Source organism: Fusarium poae, chromosome 2, assembly GCF_019609905.1.
Source record: "Fusarium poae strain DAOMC 252244 chromosome 2, whole genome shotgun sequence".
Lineage (NCBI taxonomy): Eukaryota > Fungi > Ascomycota > Sordariomycetes > Hypocreales > Nectriaceae > Fusarium > Fusarium poae.
In genome coordinates this window covers 8,192,165-8,212,574 of record NC_058400.1, presented here as the reverse complement: position 1 = coordinate 8,212,574, position 20,410 = coordinate 8,192,165, and the positions used below count along the sequence as shown (strand labels likewise).

General features: G+C 47.9%; 6 protein-coding genes and 1 non-coding gene across 7 annotated transcripts; 4 read left to right on the top strand and 3 right to left on the bottom strand.

The window, feature by feature from the left end:
- Positions 1–62: 62 nt before the first annotated feature.
- FPOAC1_006801 (uncharacterized protein) lies at positions 63–4,164 on the bottom strand (the record flags this gene model as incomplete). The annotated part of the gene is made up of 3 exons (XM_044851275.1): positions 63–3,076; positions 3,127–4,054; positions 4,159–4,164. The coding sequence occupies 3 exons, from the start codon at positions 4,162–4,164 to the stop codon at positions 63–65; spliced, it is 3,948 nt and encodes a 1,315-aa protein (XP_044709987.1).
- A 1,972-nt stretch (positions 4,165–6,136) lies between these two features.
- Positions 6,137–7,557, top strand: FPOAC1_006800 (uncharacterized protein; the record flags this gene model as incomplete). Its single annotated transcript, XM_044851274.1, has 4 exons — positions 6,137–6,338; positions 6,390–7,089; positions 7,142–7,449; positions 7,502–7,557. The coding sequence occupies 4 exons, from the start codon at positions 6,137–6,139 to the stop codon at positions 7,555–7,557; spliced, it is 1,266 nt and encodes a 421-aa protein (XP_044709986.1).
- A 2,059-nt stretch (positions 7,558–9,616) lies between these two features.
- On the top strand, positions 9,617–11,046 carry SAT14 (putative O-acetyltransferase sat14; the record flags this gene model as incomplete). Its single annotated transcript, XM_044851273.1, has 2 exons — positions 9,617–10,627; positions 10,684–11,046. 2 exons carry the CDS (start codon positions 9,617–9,619, stop codon positions 11,044–11,046), a joined length of 1,374 nt encoding a protein of 457 aa, XP_044709985.1.
- Positions 11,047–11,405: 359 nt separating this feature from the next.
- On the bottom strand, positions 11,406–13,251 carry FPOAC1_006798 (uncharacterized protein; the record flags this gene model as incomplete). Its single annotated transcript, XM_044851272.1, has 3 exons — positions 11,406–11,749; positions 11,803–12,512; positions 12,581–13,251. The coding sequence occupies 3 exons, from the start codon at positions 13,249–13,251 to the stop codon at positions 11,406–11,408; spliced, it is 1,725 nt and encodes a 574-aa protein (XP_044709984.1).
- Positions 13,252–14,659: 1,408 nt separating this feature from the next.
- On the top strand, positions 14,660–14,986 carry FPOAC1_006797 (uncharacterized protein; the record flags this gene model as incomplete). Its single annotated transcript, XM_044851271.1, has 2 exons — positions 14,660–14,720; positions 14,799–14,986. The coding sequence occupies 2 exons, from the start codon at positions 14,660–14,662 to the stop codon at positions 14,984–14,986; spliced, it is 249 nt and encodes an 82-aa protein (XP_044709983.1).
- A 78-nt stretch (positions 14,987–15,064) lies between these two features.
- FPOAC1_006796 lies at positions 15,065–15,146 on the top strand. The gene has a single exon. It is a non-coding gene; the product is annotated as a tRNA-Gly (tRNA).
- Positions 15,147–17,035: 1,889 nt separating this feature from the next.
- On the bottom strand, positions 17,036–19,781 carry FPOAC1_006795 (uncharacterized protein; the record flags this gene model as incomplete). Its single annotated transcript, XM_044851270.1, has 2 exons — positions 17,036–18,558; positions 19,673–19,781. 2 exons carry the CDS (start codon positions 19,779–19,781, stop codon positions 17,036–17,038), a joined length of 1,632 nt encoding a protein of 543 aa, XP_044709982.1.
- Positions 19,782–20,410: the final 629 nt, after the last annotated feature.

Here is a 20,410-nt window from a genome sequence, read left to right as displayed (position 1 = left end):
ACCGATATTAATTAATTACCCGAATTATCTATGGTATCTCTTACAGCATCTCGACCCCCAGCTTAGTTCCCCAGCATCTGCTGCAGGGCATTTGTGCGATATGTCTCGCTCCTTTCCACCAATTCCTCATGTCGACCCCTTTCCACGACCTTACCTCCCTCAATCATAAAGATGATATCCGCCTTGCGCACCGTGTGAAGCCTATGTGTGATGGCAATGACAGTGATACCACGTGCTACACGCTCTAGTCCCTCTTGCAGGGCTCGTTCACTCTCGGCATCTAGTGCACTCGTGCTTTCGTCAAGGAGGAGTAGCTTAGGTTTACGTACAAGCGCACGCGCAATCGCTAGACGTTGACGCTGACCGCCAGAGAGCCGCGAGCCGTTAGGCCCACATTCGGTATCATAACCGTCGGGCAACTCCATGATAACGTTGTGGATGTTGGCTAGCTTGCAAGCTTCATATATCTCTTCGTCTGTGGGCTCGTGATCAGGGGTTGAGCCCAGCGCGACATTGAATCGGATTGTTCCGTCAAAGAGAGCACAGTCTTGAGGAACAACTGCTATATCGTTGCGGAACTCAGTTCCTTCGCGTGCGCAAATATCAACGCCATCAATCTCAACACTTCCACCTGTTGGTCTATACATGCGTTGGACCAGCGACATGATGGTTGATTTGCCAGCGCCGGAAGGTCCTACGAGACCAACAAACTGACCTGCAGAAATGGCGAAGGACATGCCTGTCAATATCTGAATGTGAGGCCGAGCTGGGTATGAGAATTTGACATTTTTGAAAACGATGGTCGCACCCTTGCCCCCGCTGCTCTTCGCAGGAGCATCAGCACGGGCTTCGACATCTCTTTTTGTATTCTCGAGAGCAAGTGTAAGCTTGCCTTTTTTGGCTTCGTCCTTGGAAGATCCGAGGTTGATCAAACTCAGAATGCGCGAAGCCGCAGCCCTGGCTCGAGATACTTCAGGCGCAAGACTGAACATCTGGCCCCAAAGCTGTGCACTAACAAGCATGCAGATGAGAATTATGAAGAACTCCCTCTGGCTAGCCTCTCCTGCAGTAATTCGTGTTGACCCCCACCAGTACGCAAAGGCATATATCAGGTTCCCGGTGCTGTTAGCCAGGGAAAGCCATAAGTTGGCGTACATAGAGGCCAGAGTTATCTCTTTCCGAGGCGCCCTGAGAGCACGGCGGTAAGAGCTCATCACCTCCTCTTCAATGGACAAGGAAGAAATGGTCTTGAACGAGTTCACGGCCTCATTTGCTATACCAACGGCTCCAGAGAAAGCCCCGGCGTGACGACGTTCAAACTTGGAAAGAGATCGGAGTTGCATAATGCCACAGCCAAGAAGGATAGGCACAATGACCAGGCAGACAATGGCAATTTTCCAAGCAAGAATATGTGACAGGATGATGGCAACCAAGAAGTTAACCATGATAGAGAAAATTGTGCCAATAATGGAGCCGCTGAATCCGCCAACAGCTGCAGCATCCGAAGTAATGACAGACAGAAGTGCAGTTGGTGTACGGCCTTCTGACTGATGCCAATCAAGGTCCTGTTCATACAAAGAGCGGAAGCAAAGGACACGGATCTTGTATAGCAACTTCTCTGCGACAATGCCGAAGCCGGTCCAGCTTGTCGTGTTGGCCAACAGCTCGACACAAGCGATTAGAAACCACATGCCTCCAAAGAACTTGCCTGCCCAGCGGATATTTTCAGCGGGGTTGCAGGGGCTTAGGTTGTCGATGGTATAACCCAAGATTAGACCGGATGATGAGAAAGTGAGCCCAACAATAGTGGCAGCAGAGAGACAGACGGTAATGAGGAGGAGATATGGTCGTACCATGCCGCCAATAGTCTTGGTAACGACCCACCCAGATTTGTTCGAGTCGAGAGCAGCATCTGCCTCAGGAGCTGTGTCTTTCTCTTTAGCTTCGTCCTCTTTGGACTCATCTGCCTCTTCTTTTTCTATATCCCTGACCTTTAGGTCTACAATAGAATCTTTCTCAGAGAAGACACCGTCGGTTCGGACAGTGCTTGTAGTAGATCCAGCATCCTCTGAGTCAACTGTTTGCAAGCGTACCATACTAGCATATGAGCCGTTCAAAGTCATCAGTTCAAGATGATTGCCTTGTTCTATGATTTCACCATTATTCATAACGATGATGTTGTCAGCGTTCTTGATAGTGGATAGACGATGAGCAATTGCAATGACCGTGCGATTCTTGGCGATGGATTCGATAGCCATCTGGATGCGGTGCTCGCTTGCCGAGTCGAGAGAAGCGGTAGCCTCGTCGAGGATGAGGATTTTGGGATCACGTATCAAAGCTCGAGCGAGTGCAAGACGTTGTCGTTGACCACCACTTACTAGCTTTCCGCCAGTACCAACCAGTGTTCCGTAACCATACTCAAGTCTTTCAACGAAGCCAGATGCATCGGCAAGTCGAGCAGCTTCCTGAACACGATCAACCAGATCAACCATCTCCTGACCGAAACTTTGCGCTGCTGTTGCCAAACTCTCACCCTGACGGAGCTTGGTGGAAAGCTTCGCAAGGTCAGTGCCTAGAATCGTGGCTTTGAATCTCTCATGTTCAGATTGAGCTGAGTTCAGTATACCAAGGGCAATGTTCTCAACGATAGACCGGTCCAGAAGAGAGGGCTCTTGCTGTACAAGACTCATGTGACTTCTCAGGCCCTTGACGTTAAGGTCCTTGACATCGTGCCCATCGAGAAGAACTGTGCCCTCGGTGGGATCATAAATTCGGGATGTTAAACCGGCAACGGTAGATTTACCACTACCAGAAAGACCTACAAGAGCAGTGTGCTTACCAGCAGGACATTCGAAGGAGACATTATTCAGCACGTTGTGGTGAGGTCTTGAAACATAAGCAAAGGAGACGTTTCTGAAAGACATGGTTCCTTCGACTGATGAGAGCTTCTCTCCATTATCGGACCCTGTGTTGATGGCAGCTGGGCTGTCCATATCTTCTCGAAGTTTTTCAAAAGACCCAACAGCCGCCCCAACGAGAGGCAACAAAGGGGCGATACCACCAAGAACAACACAAGCTACAAAATGTCAGTCATCAAGTACAGTTCGCTGGTTGAAACATACTTACCATCAACTAGCAAGAGAATGACAGTATAAATATCACCAACAGAGGCATCGCCGTTGCCCTCAACCATGTCAGCAATTTGCCCACTACCCTGCCAGAAAGCAAGAGCATTGGCAGAGTAGGCAATAAAGTAAAGCAATCCAGCTTGGAGAGCAGCAATAAAAGCCTTGTTGATTCCTTGCTTTCGTGCTCCCTTCATTCTCTCGGCAAAGATAGCCTCAAGTCGAGGACCGGCGCCAAAAGCCTGGACAACAGGAATGTTGGCCAGGACTTCTGAGGCGATTGATGAGGCAGATGCGATCTTTCCGGACATGGCCGTTGCAAACTTTGCGGTAAACATGCTTCCCACAATGGCAAGCAACATGAAAGCCGGCACGAGTGATACAAGAATACCTGCGAGTGTAGTATTCTTGACAAACGCAACAACGTACGACGAGACGAAGAATGATGTACATCCCATGATGATACCGACCTTTTCCGAAGTACCAGACTGAATTGCCTGGATATCGACATTGAGGCGGGAAGTAATTTCTCCAGCCTGCCTCTTGTCAAAGAAGGTAGCATCTTGTAACAGGATGCTCATAAAGTAGCGATCACGAATGCGGTTCTCGAGACGGCGACTAAAGATTGACCAAGACACAATATACGTGTAAATTAGCGCAAAGCTGATCACGCCAATCCATGTGATCATGACAACCTTCTTGTTGATGCTATCTTGGAGTTCTTTTGAAGAGTATTGGGATACGACTTCACCATTATCGCAGGATGCAGTGTTGAGATCGTTGACGAGTTGGCCAAAGATGATGCCCATCAAAGGGAAAGGAGCACCGGCGGCGCATGCTGTGAGTGTTCCTACGATGAGAAGAAGAATATCGATCCATGTTGGGTTGGCATAGAAGAGGAGTTGGAAGTAGGAGAAGAAGGAGCGCAGCTGTGAAGGGTGTTAGCAATAATGCAAGCCAAAGACTATTACGGATGGATTTGTATTTTAGGTGTAAAACTTGCCTTATTTCTCTTCGTCTCAGGCGAAGGGACTGACATCTTGACGTGAGTTGCAAGGTAACGATGATACGTTTACAACTTGCGATTTACAACAGACACAGATGGGAAAGGAAAGGAAAGGAAAGGAAAATGAGAGGAAATAAAACTCATGATGAGAAATTTGCCGTGCCGCTAAACATTGGCCTTCAAGACCAGTCAAAAGGTATGGCCATCTTGGCGAACCCAAGGACCCTCTCCTCGGGAATACAAAAGCGAGGATGGTTGACCGTAAGGGTCTAAATTAGTAACTCATATTGTGCTGCAGTAGTCCACACTCTTTGGTCATTTATTTTTGTGGCCTAAAGCTCAGAGGTTTGCCTTTGCCTCGACCTCTCCTTCGGTAAGCAATAGAATCAGCCCTGGACAATCACTAGTGAGGAACAAGTTAGAAAAGCCGGAACGGAGACGGAGACGGAGACGGAGCAGAGCCTCTGCCTCTAGTTCGCTCTTAAACAAGCATAATTTTATAGTAGGTCTTACCCTGGTCTTGGCTTGGCATCTCTAATGGGGATAAGGTCACCGTGCTAGAGACGCGAAGGATTGAACATCCCCACTGAAGAAGAGAATAAGGTCTGGCAGACGGAATGATTTTGATGATAATGCGGAATACGTTTACAGGGTCAAGTAGCAAGGGCAAGCCGATCCTACGCTGCAAAGACGTTGATACATGCCGTTGGAACAAGCAGATAATGTGACGTTTACCGTAACCTGGCCCAAAGTAGCTTGAGTGCTTCATAATGCTAGTCGAGCAATACTCTGGAGAATGTTGTATCAGTTTTTCTGTAGAAATCAATTGTTATCGCCGTTTCTAAGCCAAGCACTTATTCCATGCGTGAGTGACAAACAGCCACATCAGATTGTCCAAGGATTCTTCCGATCAGATAATTTTTGAGTAACTAGGCTGCCAAGACCAGCATGTGTGTGACAACCATCATTATTGGGTTGGGTTATCAGATCGGCGTACAACTTAACAAGTATTCGTACTCTATACAAAGAAAGAGGGCACTTTGAGCAAGCAATAAGGACACAGCTGTCGCACATTAAAGTCTACGAAGTCAATATTGGCATTAGTAGCTGTTACTTGGAGTTGAAAATGACTCAGTTCAATTGTTTACACAAGCATATCCTTGCTGATCTTCAAAAAGCACAAGGAGATCGGCCCAACTCGTCTGTCCGTCCTACGCTACGAACCATTAGTCCGGAATGGTTGCACACAATGTGGAAACATTGGTAGCAATTTGATCAGATAACGGTCTTCTCACTGTGTCTGATATCATGACTAAGCGGTGAAAATGGCTTCCGTCGGATCTGATAATTCTTGTCCTCATCCTAACCAGTGGAGACAGTTCTCTCAGTGGCTGACTACCGCTGTCTTGGACGGATCTGATAACTTTAACTCCACATCGTTAGCATCTTCAAAAAGTCCCCAACATCATCACAATGGAGCATGCCCCGCTACAATCCGGCCAAATCTGTTTTGTTACTGGTCATTCGTGATTTACTCATGATGGGAAACTGGGGACTTGTCATGACAGAAACCAGGGAGATGAACCCTTGTCCCCAGAGGAGGCCGGTCTTGGCCCGATGTTGAGGGCTTTCAGCCGAGTACGATACCGAGCATCATGTGTCAAGTGTTTTGTTCTCACGTTGGCGGTTGCTTCATTTATACCCGGATCGGCATTTCTCTGACCTCCTTTCCCTTCTTTAATAGCTTGGACTATTTCTTTCTCTTCTCTTCCTCATTCCTAGGCTCATGATCATCTCTCGAGTATTCACCAAGTTCCCGGGACGACTTTCTAAAGCCACCCACACTCGTACTCAGACAAGACTTTCTGCCACATCCCGTGCTTCCTTATCAACTTTTGTTGCGCCGAATCTTTGTCTCCCTGCAACATCTGTCTCTAGAGCATCACGTCAGCAGCTCCTGTCTTCAACACACTCCATAGTCCATACAGTCAAAGGATTCGCTACAATGGGCTCGCTTCCAGAATCATCAAACGCTGTGCGTGTGCTTATCCTCGGTGGATGTTATGGTGGTCTGTCTGCTGCCGTCAACCTGTTGGATCTGAGCCAGGGTTATTCCCCCCGCATGAACTCTGAGCCATATACTCATCACCCCAACTTGCCTACTTTCAACATCGAGATCACCATCGTTGATGAAAGAGATGGTTACTGTAAGTTTCCTTTTTCTCAGAGCCGAAATATATGATACTGACACATTGCAGACCACTTAATCGGCTCTCCCATGGCCCTTGCCGACTCTGCCTTTTCCAAGAAGAATTGGGTCAAATACTCTGATATCCTCGGCCTCAAAGATCCCAGACTCAACATCATCCAAGGTTCAGTTACCAGCGTCGACCCCGCTTCAAAGAAAGCTACCATCTCAGCCCACCTCACCGAAGAGAAGAGCACTCTCGAATATGACTACCTTGTTGCCGCCACAGGTCTGCGCCGCGTCTGGCCCGTAGTCCCACAGTCCTTGACTCGAAAGCAATACCTCTTTGAAGCCGAGAACCATATCAACGCTGTTCAGAATGCTAAGCACGGCGTCGTAGTGGTCGGCGGAGGTGCTGTCGGCATTGAAATGGCGGCCGAGCTTAAGATGGTCAAGCCTCACCTCAACGTAACACTTGCCCATTCGCGTGACAAGCTTCTCTCATCCGAGGGTCTCCCTGACGAGACCAAGGACGTGGCACTTGAGTTGCTTTGTGAGGCTGGCGTTGAAGTCCTCATGAACCACCGTCTGGCTTCCAAGAGCAAGGTCGAGACTACCGACGGCAGCGAGAAGTATGAAGTTGAGTTTACCAACGGTCACAAGATGTCTGCTAGTGTGGTGATCATGGCCATCTCCAGAAGTGTTCCCACTACCACATATCTGCCCGCCTCCGCACTCGATGAGGATGGCTTGGTGAAGATCAAGCCCAAGTAAGGCAAACAAATTCCTCTTACGTCTCATCACTGACTAATTTCTCTCCAGCCTGCAGTTCGAAGAAGGCACACCAAATGCTGAATTTCACTACGCCGCTGGCGATATCACGAAGTGGCCTGGCATCAAGCGATGTGGTGGCGCCATGCATCAAGGCCACTACGTCGCATTGAATATCCACCAGAATATTCTCAGCCAGCGAGCTGGACACGTTCCCTCATATAAAGAGATCGCAGTCTACCCACCTGTTATTGGTCTTGCAGTTGGCAAGAAGGCAGTTGCTTCTAGTCCGGACACTGGCACCACGGCTGGCGAGGATGTTCTCCAGTCTTGTTTCAGAGATGATCTGGGTTGGACAAGTAAGTCGATCTGATTTGTACGTAGGAGAAAGTTACTGACCATTGATGATAGTTTGCTGGAATTACATGCAGCTTGGTGGTCGCAAGATTGACGAGGCTAAGGCTTGAGCATAGATAATAATGGGGTTTGGCGTTTGGGATATCACATAGATGAATTGGCGTGAGGCGACTGAATGTGCCATATGTTGGACTGTGTAGTTGGGGTATGTTTGTATGCTTATTCGGTTGAATACAATTTCTTTACCGTGCAACAAGGCTTAACGTCGGACTGTTCAGCTCTGTACAGGTTCGAAGCCATCCTCGGCATTGCTTGCTATCCGACTGGGCATTGCCAGTAGAGCCGGTTAGACTTATGTAGCAAAGTGCGAGCGGTACAAATCAAGGTTATCAATATGCGCAAAGAATAATAAGTAACAGCAGTCGGTGCGAGGCTGAGAGATGGTAGGACAGCTTTCTTAAGAATATCTTTAGTTTGATACGTTGAGCTTATGCGAAAGCTTATGAGTATAGGCGCGTGGCAATAGGAAAACGACTGAATAATTCTGCAACGCGCCTCGTGACTAAGGTCAACTTGTTTAACATCCTAAATAAAGATTTCTTTTGGCCCGGATTGATTCGCAATGAAGGAAGTTCGTGGGTACCGCCATTCCAGAACTGAAGAGATTTCCCATAGGGGCTGCAGTTTTCCCATTCACATGTTAGTCAACTTCTTGAATATATCGATTCCTTAATATGCTTCAAATAGGCAAAGAAGAACCAAGCCAAAATCACGAAGAAAATTATAGGAAAGATTGACAGTTCCTAAATGGTGGACTCAGAGTCTTCCTCTACCATCCCAACAACCAAGAATTTCTCCGAGTGTCACCTGAAATCTGATAGCCGGTAATAATGACCTAGTGTTTCAGATGAGAACTGATTGATAAGATCTTACCCCAACGGTGGAACTGAGAGATCGTCTGTACCTGAGTGTCGGGATCGATCGGCATGCATACTGGCGATCAACAGCTGCAAAAGCATTAGAGTCATCGTAGTATCCACGACGGATATATAGAAGCCAAGTGTCTAAATTCACTTCAATACATCGGGAGTCGAGTCATATTATACGAACAATCTGTCTCTCACAAGCTCGTGTATGAAGCATCATTCAAGCAATCGAGACACTCGGCCAGAACTACAAAAGGCGGCTATATTAAGCCGGCTTACACTGACTTTTCAGACTAGTTCTTTGCTCATCTCTTTTTATATGTTTAGTACAGGGCTCCTTGAGAATTTCCCAACGCCGACCGCTTCTGGTCTCTATGCGTTTAAACGAAGCCCGTGAAACTTAGACCTCATATTGATGTTACATCGAGATAGTCATCTCTATTCCGCTTAAACGGAAGTATGGCATATTCTGGATGATGATGCAGCAAGCCTGTACAGCATGTTCTTACTCTATTACAAAACGAATGCTTCCACTTGAAAGGATAGAGAGCTAGAACTCAGGTCAAGCTTGTGTTTCAACGGGAACCTTTGTTCCAGGATACCTTCGGCGGTTGAGAATCCATCAGGTCATAATTCCCCCATTAGGTGCAGCTTCTGTATCCGGCAAGGTTCATGATGAATTTTTTGCCACGCCAACAGGGATCGGTGGGATGGTGTGGAAACTTTTAGTTAGTGTCGTTCGTTGAGCGGTTTATCAGATCGTGCTAACGAGCGGTCAAAATGGGCAATACTACGTAAATTTTGTCTTAGACCCTCGAATGGACGAGAAGTCCGACGATCGGGTGACGAAGGGGGCGTGTGAGGAAGAAAAAAGAAAAATGGGTGAACAAGGGCTCATGTTATCAGATCCGCTCGGATCCACTTGATAATCTTGACCCTGATCAGTCCGGGATCGTCAGCGTCTGCCAGCCATAAAATCTTACTAAATGGTTCCGTTATTGCGTCGTCGATGGAGTTTAGGATACGAAGTACCTAGTTAGTCTACAAACTTCAGTCCACAAGAGCCGAACATATGTATCTCAAAGATGCGGAATTAACGAACACGATACGCCGAACCTGTTCCACTTCTGCAGTGAGCTCCCTGTCCTGTTGCGAATAGCTTCTCAGTGTAGTCCAACTCTTCTTCCTCTCCCTTTCCACGTCTCTACTGACTCCAAGTTTCTCATACTCAGCTGCGATAACAATGTCGACCCCATCAGGAACATTCTCTAATCTCAAAGCTGACGAGACCATCGTCAAGCTACCTCACCCATACCAAACTGAGTACACAATCGAAGCAGCCTCGACACCACTAGGTGTGAGCACCCCCGTGTACAAGCTTGTCCAAAAAGGTCCTGCGCCAGCCAAAGCTCTGCCTTTCGACCTCCAAAATCCCGGCCTCATCTTTTCAGACCCAGTTGATCTTAAATCGAGTCAACTTCCACCTCAATCCAATAATAGCCCTTGGGCTCGGGCTCGTCGCTCACCATGCGTCACTGTGTATTGGGATGAAGCCGAGGCGCCAACTTTGACGCAGGTCTGGCTATTGACATATGCACTCTTCACCTTGAGAACGAATGTAGAGTCATATCGATTAGAGCTTCGAGGTGCCAGTGCCAGTGTTCTGGGCCAGCAGCTAACAGCGGTCTTGCTCGCAATTGACCACCCACTCAAGGGCCGAGAGAAGCGCCAGGCCTCAGACAAGACTGACGAAAGTCTTGTTCTTCTCTTGCGAAGCACTTTCTGGCAAGGTGCTGGATCACCTTTTGGTCCCCGACCGGTTTGGTGCCCTGTCGAATCACCTGCGTCTCTGCCAGCATCAAACCCTCTTGGATCATACCCTTTGACTCCTCTGCACAACACAACCACCATCACAGTTGCTGGCGATCCTGATGATCCTGAGCGGGTTCAACAGTCATGGCATCCAGTCAGACCAGTTAAGCCTGCACCTGGCGCAACGGTCTACAGCCGATGGATTCCCCATCTCAACGAAACATTTTCCATGGTTTCTGTCGATTATTCAGATACTGAGCATGTACGCCTCTTTCACGAATGGCAAAATGACCCTCGTGTCTCTCAAGGCTGGAATCTCACCGGTACTCTGGAACAACACCAGGAATATCTTCACAAGGTTCACGATGACCCTCACGTCATTGCTCTGCTTGCAAAGTGGAATGACACCTCTTTCGCATATTTTGAGGTCTACTGGGCCAAGGTATGTTCATCCCCGTATTGTCCATTTCTTGACGACGTTCTGACACGTGTTAATAGGAGGATCGCCTCGGTGGTTATTTCAACGCGGGTGACTTCGACCGCGGTCGTCACTCACTTGTAGGCGATGTACGCTTCCGTGGACCCCATCGCGTGTCTGCTTGGTGGAGCAGTTTGATGCACTACCTCTACCTTGACGATCCTCGCACTATGTTTGTGGTGGGTGAAACCCAGGAGACAAACACCACCATTGTCATGTATGACTTTGTTCATGGTTCTGGATTGGACAAGCTGGTAGACTTGCCGCACCAGCGAAGTGCCTTTGTCCGGTCTTCTCGCGAGCGCTTCTTCCAGCTGTGTCCACTTACAGACAATGAAAAGGTTGTTGCTGGTACGAAATTGGGTCTTGTGCCCAAGCTGTAGGAGGGTTTATCTAAATTATTGTATATTGTTTTTGTATATGGGTAATCAAAAGCAGCCGAAAGAATTAGAATTGAAAAGTCAATGCTGTACATAACGTGGAAGGTTACCAGGGGGTGCCTGCCTGATCTGTGATGGTTGTACCTGCTTTGTCTCACCTGTGACTTGAATTTTGCAGGGTTGCCCGCATCTTTCCCAGAACAAACCAACAGGAGCTGAATCACTTTCTTCCATTTCTCATATACAGCTTCTATTAAACCGAATTCTATCTTGAGCTTTTGTATCCACATTCTAAATATCAAACTTCATTACGCTTCCAAGGCATTTTCTCCAACAAACCAAGTCAGTCAAACCAGACTTGCTTACAATCTCGATACATTTTCCTGCTTTCGCAAGAGATCATCACCCAATTTCGCCATCTCGAATTTGCGTACTTTACCACTTCCTGTCAGAGGGACTGTAGCTGGTACGTTATCATGGCCCAGCCAGAATACATGCGCTGGTGACTTGTGACCGCCGAGTCTCTTACGACACCAGTCTTTGAGTTCCTCGAATGCGGGCTTCTGGTGACCATCGGCCAGCTCAACAAAAGCACCCACGACCTCACCATAGTGCTTGTTCTTGAGACCAACCACAATGGCACGAGTGATGGCCGGATGGTCCATCAGACGCTCTTCTATCTCAAGCGGATAAATGTTCTCTCCGCCTGTTGAAGCGAGGTTAGCTAATCATTTCTTGCCGGCAAGATTATTCACTCACCTCTGATGATGATATCCTTGAAGCGACCAGTAATCGAGCAGTAGCCATTCTCGTCGAATACAGCTTCGTCGCCAGTGTGAAGCCAAAGAACGCCTGAAGCATCCCTTGCCATAGCTTCATTGGTCTTCTCTGAATTGTTCCAGTATCCAGCCTGGAGCTGGTAACCGCCGATGCAAAGCTCGCCACGCTCGCCAATGGGGACAATGTTTCCATCGCGATCAACAATCTTGGCCTTCGCATGAGGCATCAACGTACCGACAGTTGTAAGACGAGTGTCGATGGAATCATCGGTAAATGCGTTGAAGCAAGTCGGTGACGCCTCAGTAAGACCGTAACTGCTAGTGAATTCGTTCATTCCAAAACGGTTGACAAGAAGCTCCATCAGATATCGTGGCACTGGTGCACCAGCAATGATTCCGGTGCGGAGATTATCACAGTTGAAGTTTTCGGGCCACTTGGCTTGGAAGAGCGAGTCGAACATGGCGGGGACGCCGTGAACAGCGGTGCATTGCTCGTCAGAAATCGCTTGAAGTGTCGCCTGAATATCAAAGACTTCAGCGGGGTAGACGATCTTGCCACCATGGGTGATGACAGCAAGAAGACCAAGCACCAGACCGAAGCAGTGGAACAGTGGTGGAGGACAGCACAATACGTCAGCAGGTCCAAGTCGCATACGATCGCCAATAAATCGGGAGTTGTTGACCAGATTACTGCTCGATCATCAGTACGTGTTTCCAGACTTGTCGTTTACAAGCTGACTCATAGAGGGTCTACTTACTGGTGTGTGAGCATAGCGGCCTTTGGAAGTCCAGTTGTTCCACTGGTGAATTGAAGGTTAACGACCTGATGCGGCAACACCTTCGTCATGGCTTGATACAGGCGCTGGTGGTTTCGTCGACGACCAGCTGTGACCAAGCCATCATATGTCTCATATTTGCCAGTTTCATCTCCTCGAAGCATCACAACCTTGGGAGCCGTCTTCTTGTTCTCGAGTTGCTGTAGCAGTTGTGTCTGGTCGAGTCGGCCAATTCTTGGTGTTGTGAAGAAGATTTTGCTATCAGAAAACTTCAAGCCATACATGGCTTCTGTCGGGGTATAGGTGTTGTTGAGAATGACGAGGATGGCGCCAATTTTGGCCACAGCAAAGAACACAGCTGCGTATTGCTCACAGTTTCCGGCCATGATTGCGACGCGGTCACCAACTCCGATTCCCATGTCCAGCAAGGACTGTGCCAAGGAAGAGCTCTGCTGGCTCAGCTCATTGTACGTCCAGCGAGCACCGGTCCATGGGATGACCAGACACTCTTGGTTGCCATGTTGGTAGGTTTGAAGCTCGAGTAGCTCGCCCAATGTGAAGTCAACCAACGGAGGGTCGACAGGGCCTTCAAGCACGGAGAGCTTTTGTTTCTGCGACGGCGCAGAGGGGACGTTCGTGATTTCGGTCGTCATGATGAGAACTGGGTGAGATCAGCACTACCACTTCTTTCCAGAGTTCTTCGAAAGAAACAGCGTTAAGAGGTCTCGAGAGAAATCGAAGCTCATGGAGAATCATGGTGGACATCGATCAAGGGTACTCCCTTGCAATGATATGTGCGCGAAAGCTCAAACCGACGCTATCAACGCTTGTGTATCCGTGTTAACCCGTCATGATGATTTGCCCCACCATCAATGCCGTACTCCGTTCAGGCCCCATGTTTTTAGGATGGAATCGAAGCCAGTTATGGAATGATTGCATGTAGCAAGAGCCAAACGATGTGGAAACTTGCTAGGGTCAAGTTAATGCGGCAATTAAGGTGGTGTCGAGTGAAGGAGGCGGCGCTAGATGTCGCCATCAGCATCATCCTGCTTTGCCTCTGCCAAAGGAAGATGTCATGGCTGAGCAACTGAACGACTAAGAGGCTTTCTCTACCTAGCTCATGATATCAATCTCGCCCAGAGAATACTTTGAAAGATCGTCTCTACATGATACTGAGCCTTACCTTACAGTAGGAATCGTTTTCACTACGACAAAGCTCCTATTTCGACATGATCCATAACGCCCAGGGCAGTTCAAGCCAGGTTTTTCTAGCGGCTTTTTTTGTTCAGTGTATCTAATCTGATCATCAGATAAGATGAGCGATTCCCAAATCCAGAGCTAAAGCCGAGTTATTACTACGCTCACACCCCAAAGCGAGATCGGCTCATGCAGGAAAAATTTTATCTGATCAATTTCACTTCCGCATATCCGCTCTGTTGCAGTCAAATGCATCTTGGGTGTGTTCCAAAGTGGGACGCCATTACGTTCATGAGCGGAATGTGGGAGAGGCCACTTGCCGTTACGATACGATCATCTTGATGGTGTTTAGCAGCATCGGCTAACCTAAAAGTTGATGGAGATGAACTGCCATCGTCATAAATGTTGCTCTCTGAGTCCGCTCTCGTTGACCCCTTATCTCTGGCATACATAGTTAAGTTTTACATACAGGAATGGTTATCATAGACCTATTTCGGTAGTCTGACAGTGAAATTGAATAACCATTTCTTAATACATGAAACCAGGGCAAAGCCTCTAACCAACAAGACATGTCTCGAAGCCTTGCCAATCGATCCATTACCTGGGGCATTGACTTTCATGCCCTCGATATTCATGTCACATATGTTTCTTGAGAGTAACCTCCGCAAGATAAAAACTACATTCACAGTATCTACTCTGACACCGCCGTGTTGCTGGCTATGGTCTGAAACAATGTCAAGCCGACTATGTTTAGATTATAGATCGAAAGAAGATTACTGGAGAATCAACTGCGCCATTCATTGAAACGTCAACGGATTGTGTCTACCGGGTATGAGCTTCACCGCAAATGCCTATCTTTCCGACATGACTTATGGAATTCAAAGTGTGAGGCCTAGCAAGCAGCAGAAACGTCCGCCTCTCAAAGGTAGGCATACGCTGTCTTACTAGTTTTGTCTCTTGTGTTACTGACACTACCACTCTACCTGGTGGTTGCCCCCATAAGAACAACAACTCAGTCGTTACCAACTTGACTTCAGTCTAGGCTTCGCTGTTCCGAACACTGCATTGGCCAACAGAAACGGAGTCGTTGCTCAGCCTAACACCAAATCCGATGCTTCTGTTTCGGTACTAGGTTCCCCCGAGATACATGATCAGGCTGAAGTCAGTGATATCACGGCCAGTTTTCACTAGAAGATATGTGCATTGTCTTTTACACACTCTCGACCTGATGTAATCTTAGTAGCCATCAGATTTCAATAACAAGAACCAGCGTAATTGGTTTAGTGGTAAAATTCTCCGTTGCCATTCAAGCGACATCGGGGAGCCCTGGGTTCGATTCCCAGATTACGCATTTCTTTTGCCTTTTCTCGTTATTCTTTTTGCACCATCTAACTATACATACATGTATACAGATAGATAGACGCGTTGGTGGTGGTGGTGCTAGTCCAAGAGAAAGCTGCTGTGGTAACCGAAATGACGGCCTAACCTGTACCTCCCAGATATGAGCCTCCTATAACAGACCGAGTATTCGAAAATAAAGAATACAATTATTTATTTTCAGTCAAAAGAAGTTCTTGTTTTGAGATGCTAAGAACTCGTAGTCAGTAGGTTGGAAGTGAGGTTGCTGAGTGTAGGTATTCCTGTATGCGCAAGGCGACTGGGTCGCATCTCAATGTTCAGATACCTGGACCACGATTCTGACTAGTGAGTTTCTGAGTCTTGGATGATTCAAAAACCGTATGTATTTGATTCTGTATCGCAGGGTCAGCCTTGTATCTTGTCAACATTACTGCAAGGTATAATAAATGTTTCAACCTCCCGGTCACTCGAGGATTAAGGAACCAGGATACATCAATTCATGATAGAACAATGAAATATCTATTAATATCAGGCTAGCGATGAACTGGCACATCGGTAAAGTGCCGTTTCTTCCGAGTTGTAAGGGACTTTGGTTACTGACTTGAATATGAGCCCCTATCGTCATTGCTCACCCACGACTCGGAGTAAAGACTGGATAATACATACTTGGCTTTCATGTGCTCGTATTGAATGGTATAATCTTGGCTAGACTCGTGATTTGCGTGCATGGCTCTCATCCTCTCCTTCGCTGACATCGATTTCAAGAATGCCATGTTCCAAATCTCATGTCCAGAGTGCAAAACGTCAAACAGCAAGTATAGTTCAAGACAAACGAATAGCACATGATGTGAACTCCGTCGACTGCTAAATTTTTAAACCTGAGTGATTAGGTTTTAATGGGTTTCTGAGTATAATGGAATTTTTGAAAGTGATTAGGTTTGATATCCGAAATGCCTGCTATAAAGTATACAAATCTTTTTTTATAGCTCGGGGCTTTCTTCAAAACATTTCATTTTGGTCACGATGCTTGAAGTCCGTTACCATGAACTTTCTATTTTCTTTGAACTGTACCTACTATGACTCCCTCGCTCAAGAAGCCAGTATTAAACTTCAAAGTCGTGGGATCTCGAAGCCGATGTGAGTCATAGGATTTAGCATATTTTTCGTGGAGATATTATCCATAAGGTTCAACTCAACAAACGATCTCAGTACAATTGTCCCAGCAATCATCTTTGCGTAGCTTGAGCAATGTTGTGATATGATATATGGTCTGCAGAAAACGTAAGCAGTATACGAACTCAAAACACCATGCATTGACTCAATTGAACTGCATTAGCGGATAAACGATCGGCACGGTACCTCGCATACGTGCGGAACGAACCGTTGAGTTGGGTCTTACATCTCAATCATGATGACGTTGGAACTTTGTTGAGTTGGTCATGTACTTGCGGCTCAAACCTAATCCAGGGCCTGTAAGCGGTAGCCATGGCGTCAACCAAGGTCTATTGCATCACGACGACACCAGGATCTTTTCATTGTCACATGCTGATATACATCGATCTCGATAATGCTAAATTGGAAAATACACAGTTGCAAGTAATTATCGCTGTTGAGAACAGGCAGGTATCAATGTGCTTGCTCACAGCTTATCACAAGAAACTCCAATAAGGGAAACCCACTCCAAAAACTCCATGCCCCTTCATGGCTATATCATGAAGACACAAGTAGGGAAGTAGCTAGACCAAAAGAAACAGAAAACATATATCCTCCATACATGGTATACCAAGCGAAAGCGAGAGCCCATATACAAGCGCCTTGCGTCAATCGTAATGGTGTTCCTTCAAATTTTGTTCATAATCATGAATTCGTGATGGGATAGCTTTATTTCGGTCCGTCGGCCGTCTCTCCAATTCCGAGGGCCCGTACGAGGCTGCGTCGAATGCCCTTACCACCTGTTGTATCGTCCTTGTCACGACCTAATAGTCCAAAACTCATGCGTCGAACAGTACTACCTGCGTTCTCTGATTGAGTTGAGGTTTTCTTAGGCTTCTTCTTCTTGGCAGCGGGAGCAGGCGGGGGCATTGTCGGTCGGGGTGGCCATTCGCCATCTCGCTTCCAGCCTGTGACGCAGGCTCGGAGCATATCCGAAAGATTGATAGGGCATGAGGGCTGAAGGCTATGAATAATGACCTTATCATAGAGGCTGAGATACACAGAAGGTGTGATGGATGCGCGTAGGGCGTTATTAGGAGGCAAGAGAGGCGGCGCAAGGGGAAGAAGGACCTCGACAGGATAGTTCCGGCTATCGGGAGGTGTTGATGGCGTTGTGTCCTTGGATCGAGCATTGCGAAGCTCGTCGCTCTTCGCAAGTGAGGAACCGTCAGAAGCATCGCTAACCTGTGGCGGTAGAGCGGACGCAATTGTGGAGCTGGGGGGAGATGTCGACATGGAGCGGCGGAAAAAGAAACGACGGGGAGATAGAGGTGACACAGCAGGGGGTGTCACAGGCTTGGCTCGGATACGAACAGTTCGTGCGCCGGTCCATGCATTTCGCCGGGCCTCGAAACAGGCCAGACCCTCATTCCACTCCATTTCCTTGCGAACATCTCTCCTTCGCTTGGCGCGCTTCGCTTGAACTGTAGCTTGAACAGTTGAGCCCACGTTGTTGGGGTTGTCGAAGCGAAAAGGTGATCGCGAAGGACCTGGCTCACCATCATCGTCAGAAAGATCGGATGTCCACTCTAGACGTGTGCGAAAGCGAACGGGGTCTTCAGAGATGGTGCTGTAATTGGATTCGGCATCGCTGTTGTCTCCGTCGTCCGACGACTCGGCGTCATCGACTTGATAGCCATCGTCTTCGCGTGTTTCATCTTGAATTGGCTTTGCTGGCTCAGTGACATCGAGGCTGGTTACAGTCTCGATAGTATCAGGTGACTCGGAAGCCGTGTCGACAACGGCGACGTCACCTTCAACTGGTGGAGGGTCGACGACGCGAGATGGCCATGAGAAATCCCAATCATTCTTGATCTTGGCGTCAAGGTATCGTCTCACAGCTTCCTTCTGTTTCGCCTTGTCCTTACTGAGAAGGTCGGCGTGCTCATCGTCGTACCAATCTGGGGTATTGTCGGGCAATGAGGTCGGCAACTGAACCGAGTTATGACGGAGCTTTGCGATAGGTGACCGCGGGCTCTTATAAATATCGGAGAATATCATGGCTGAAGATGATTCCGCCTGGGCTTCAGAGGCCCTTGAGGCAACCTGAGTAGTGTTTGTTGGTGATTGCGTGGAAGAAGTCAATGGCAATGAGACGGACTCGGAAGTCGGACTGGTAGCAGTTGTAGCGGCAGCGGCAGCCGTCGAGCGAGAATGCGGGGGAACAGATGCCACCTGGAGTAGAGGGTGGACTGTTGTTGGGGAAGATGATATGATATTTCGTGTTGGTGACTGGGATATTTTTTGGTCTTGATTACTTGTCTTTGGGACTAGATGAAAAGATATTAATAGACATTCCTTGTGATCGACAGTGAAGAATTTGAAAAGACAAAGTTTAATAATCGTGAGAGAGGAACGAGACAAGGGCCAACGAAAAAAGAGGTAAGTGTGCGTGTGGTACGAGGGGCGCCAGAGACAAAGAAAGGCTAAGGTACGAATGGTTTATATGGAGGCGGTGGTGGTATCGTTGGAGCGGAGGTGGCGTTGCGTTGCGTTTGGGAGATCAGGTTAAGGTAAAGCGCTATTGACAAGGGCTCGTTCGCATGCATGGCATGGGTCATGTCCTGTGCGCTTGCTTTTCTGGGGGGAACGCTTCGACCTCTTGGTGTCTTGTTTTGCCCTGTCACTTTTTGCGGCTCCTTGTCCGCCAATTGTTTGATACAATGACGATGGGCTGGACTGCAGGCATGCAACGCGGGGAACAGGGAAATTAACAACCAGGGCATGTTGCTCGTTTTGTCATCGTAGCCAAGACTCAGAGGTTTGACAAGCAACTGTAACAGGAGAAAAGGCAAGGGCTCAGCTTACATAGGCATGATCGGCGGCGGATCCCCAGAAACTGACTAGAGCCGCAGTGGGTTCGTTGGTGATGCGAAGGAATTGGGGATGAAATTGGTTTGAGACAGAGGAGAGTAGAGAAACAGAACAAGAGTGAAAGGAAGAAGAAGGGGAACAACACAAGAATAAGACTTGGTGTCTTGCTTGACGCACTTCCAAGTCGTACACACGTACGACACAATAGAATATCCTGGTTTTTCTATGTAGGGACTAGGTTGCTTGAAGTAGCAAAGCTTGGATACTTAAGAGGTCCAAGACCCTGCATTTTCCAGACTTTGGGTATTTTCATCTGGCGGTGATTGATTCTGTGCAGCCATGACCCTGCATGGTAAAGCAGACAGGATGGATATGAAGAGAGTTGGTTTAGGTATGTATGGGGTTTGGGCATGTATGTCATGTATGTGTGTAGACGTTGGCCGGTAGACAAGGTAGGAAGGAGTACGGATACAATGAGAACAAGAAACTCACCACCACCATCATCGACAGGCGTCTGAGGACGGTCGGAGCCGACGACGGGTAAAGGATCACCAGCGCCAGCGCCAGCGCCAGGCTGCTTTGGCGGCATAGGAGGCGACATGAGATGGGATCTCGGGGCAGGGGTCCAAGTCCAGAACTGCAATGATTGACAGAGTTTTTCCTTTATGGCTTGGGGCCTCAAGGTTAGGCTTGAGAGTCTGGTTCTGGACCTGTCTTGATGAGTCTAGTGTATCCGTCCGTGTATGTATATGTATGTACCGGGTGAGTCAAAGAAATACCGCAGACAAAAGAAAAAGATAATCTGATATTTCCGAGGGCACAACCACGCACAGTTCCGCTTTGCTCTGGTTCGGTTTGAGTCAGCCAAAAGTGGTGGTGCAGGTGGTTGGTGTTGTTGAGTTGTGCGACAAATTTCGAGGTTACAGTCCCTGATGGAGGAGGGACCCGCATTTAATCACATTGGACGGGCCACTGCTGCACAGGCCCTAGACTGCCCGCTGAAAAGCCTGTACAACAGAACCTACCCAGGTACCTACCTGAGTCGATGAGAGTCTACAATTCCCGGTCTGGTCCCTGTATCCGTATTGGGTCGCAATCTAGGAATCTGGAGTCAGACGCAAGATGAATACCGGACAGAGTCTAGTGGGTAGCAGAAAAAATAACCTCCTAAGTCTTAGGTTACAAAAATAAGTAGTCTAAGAGCTATAGTCTAAGAAGCATCAAGTTGCC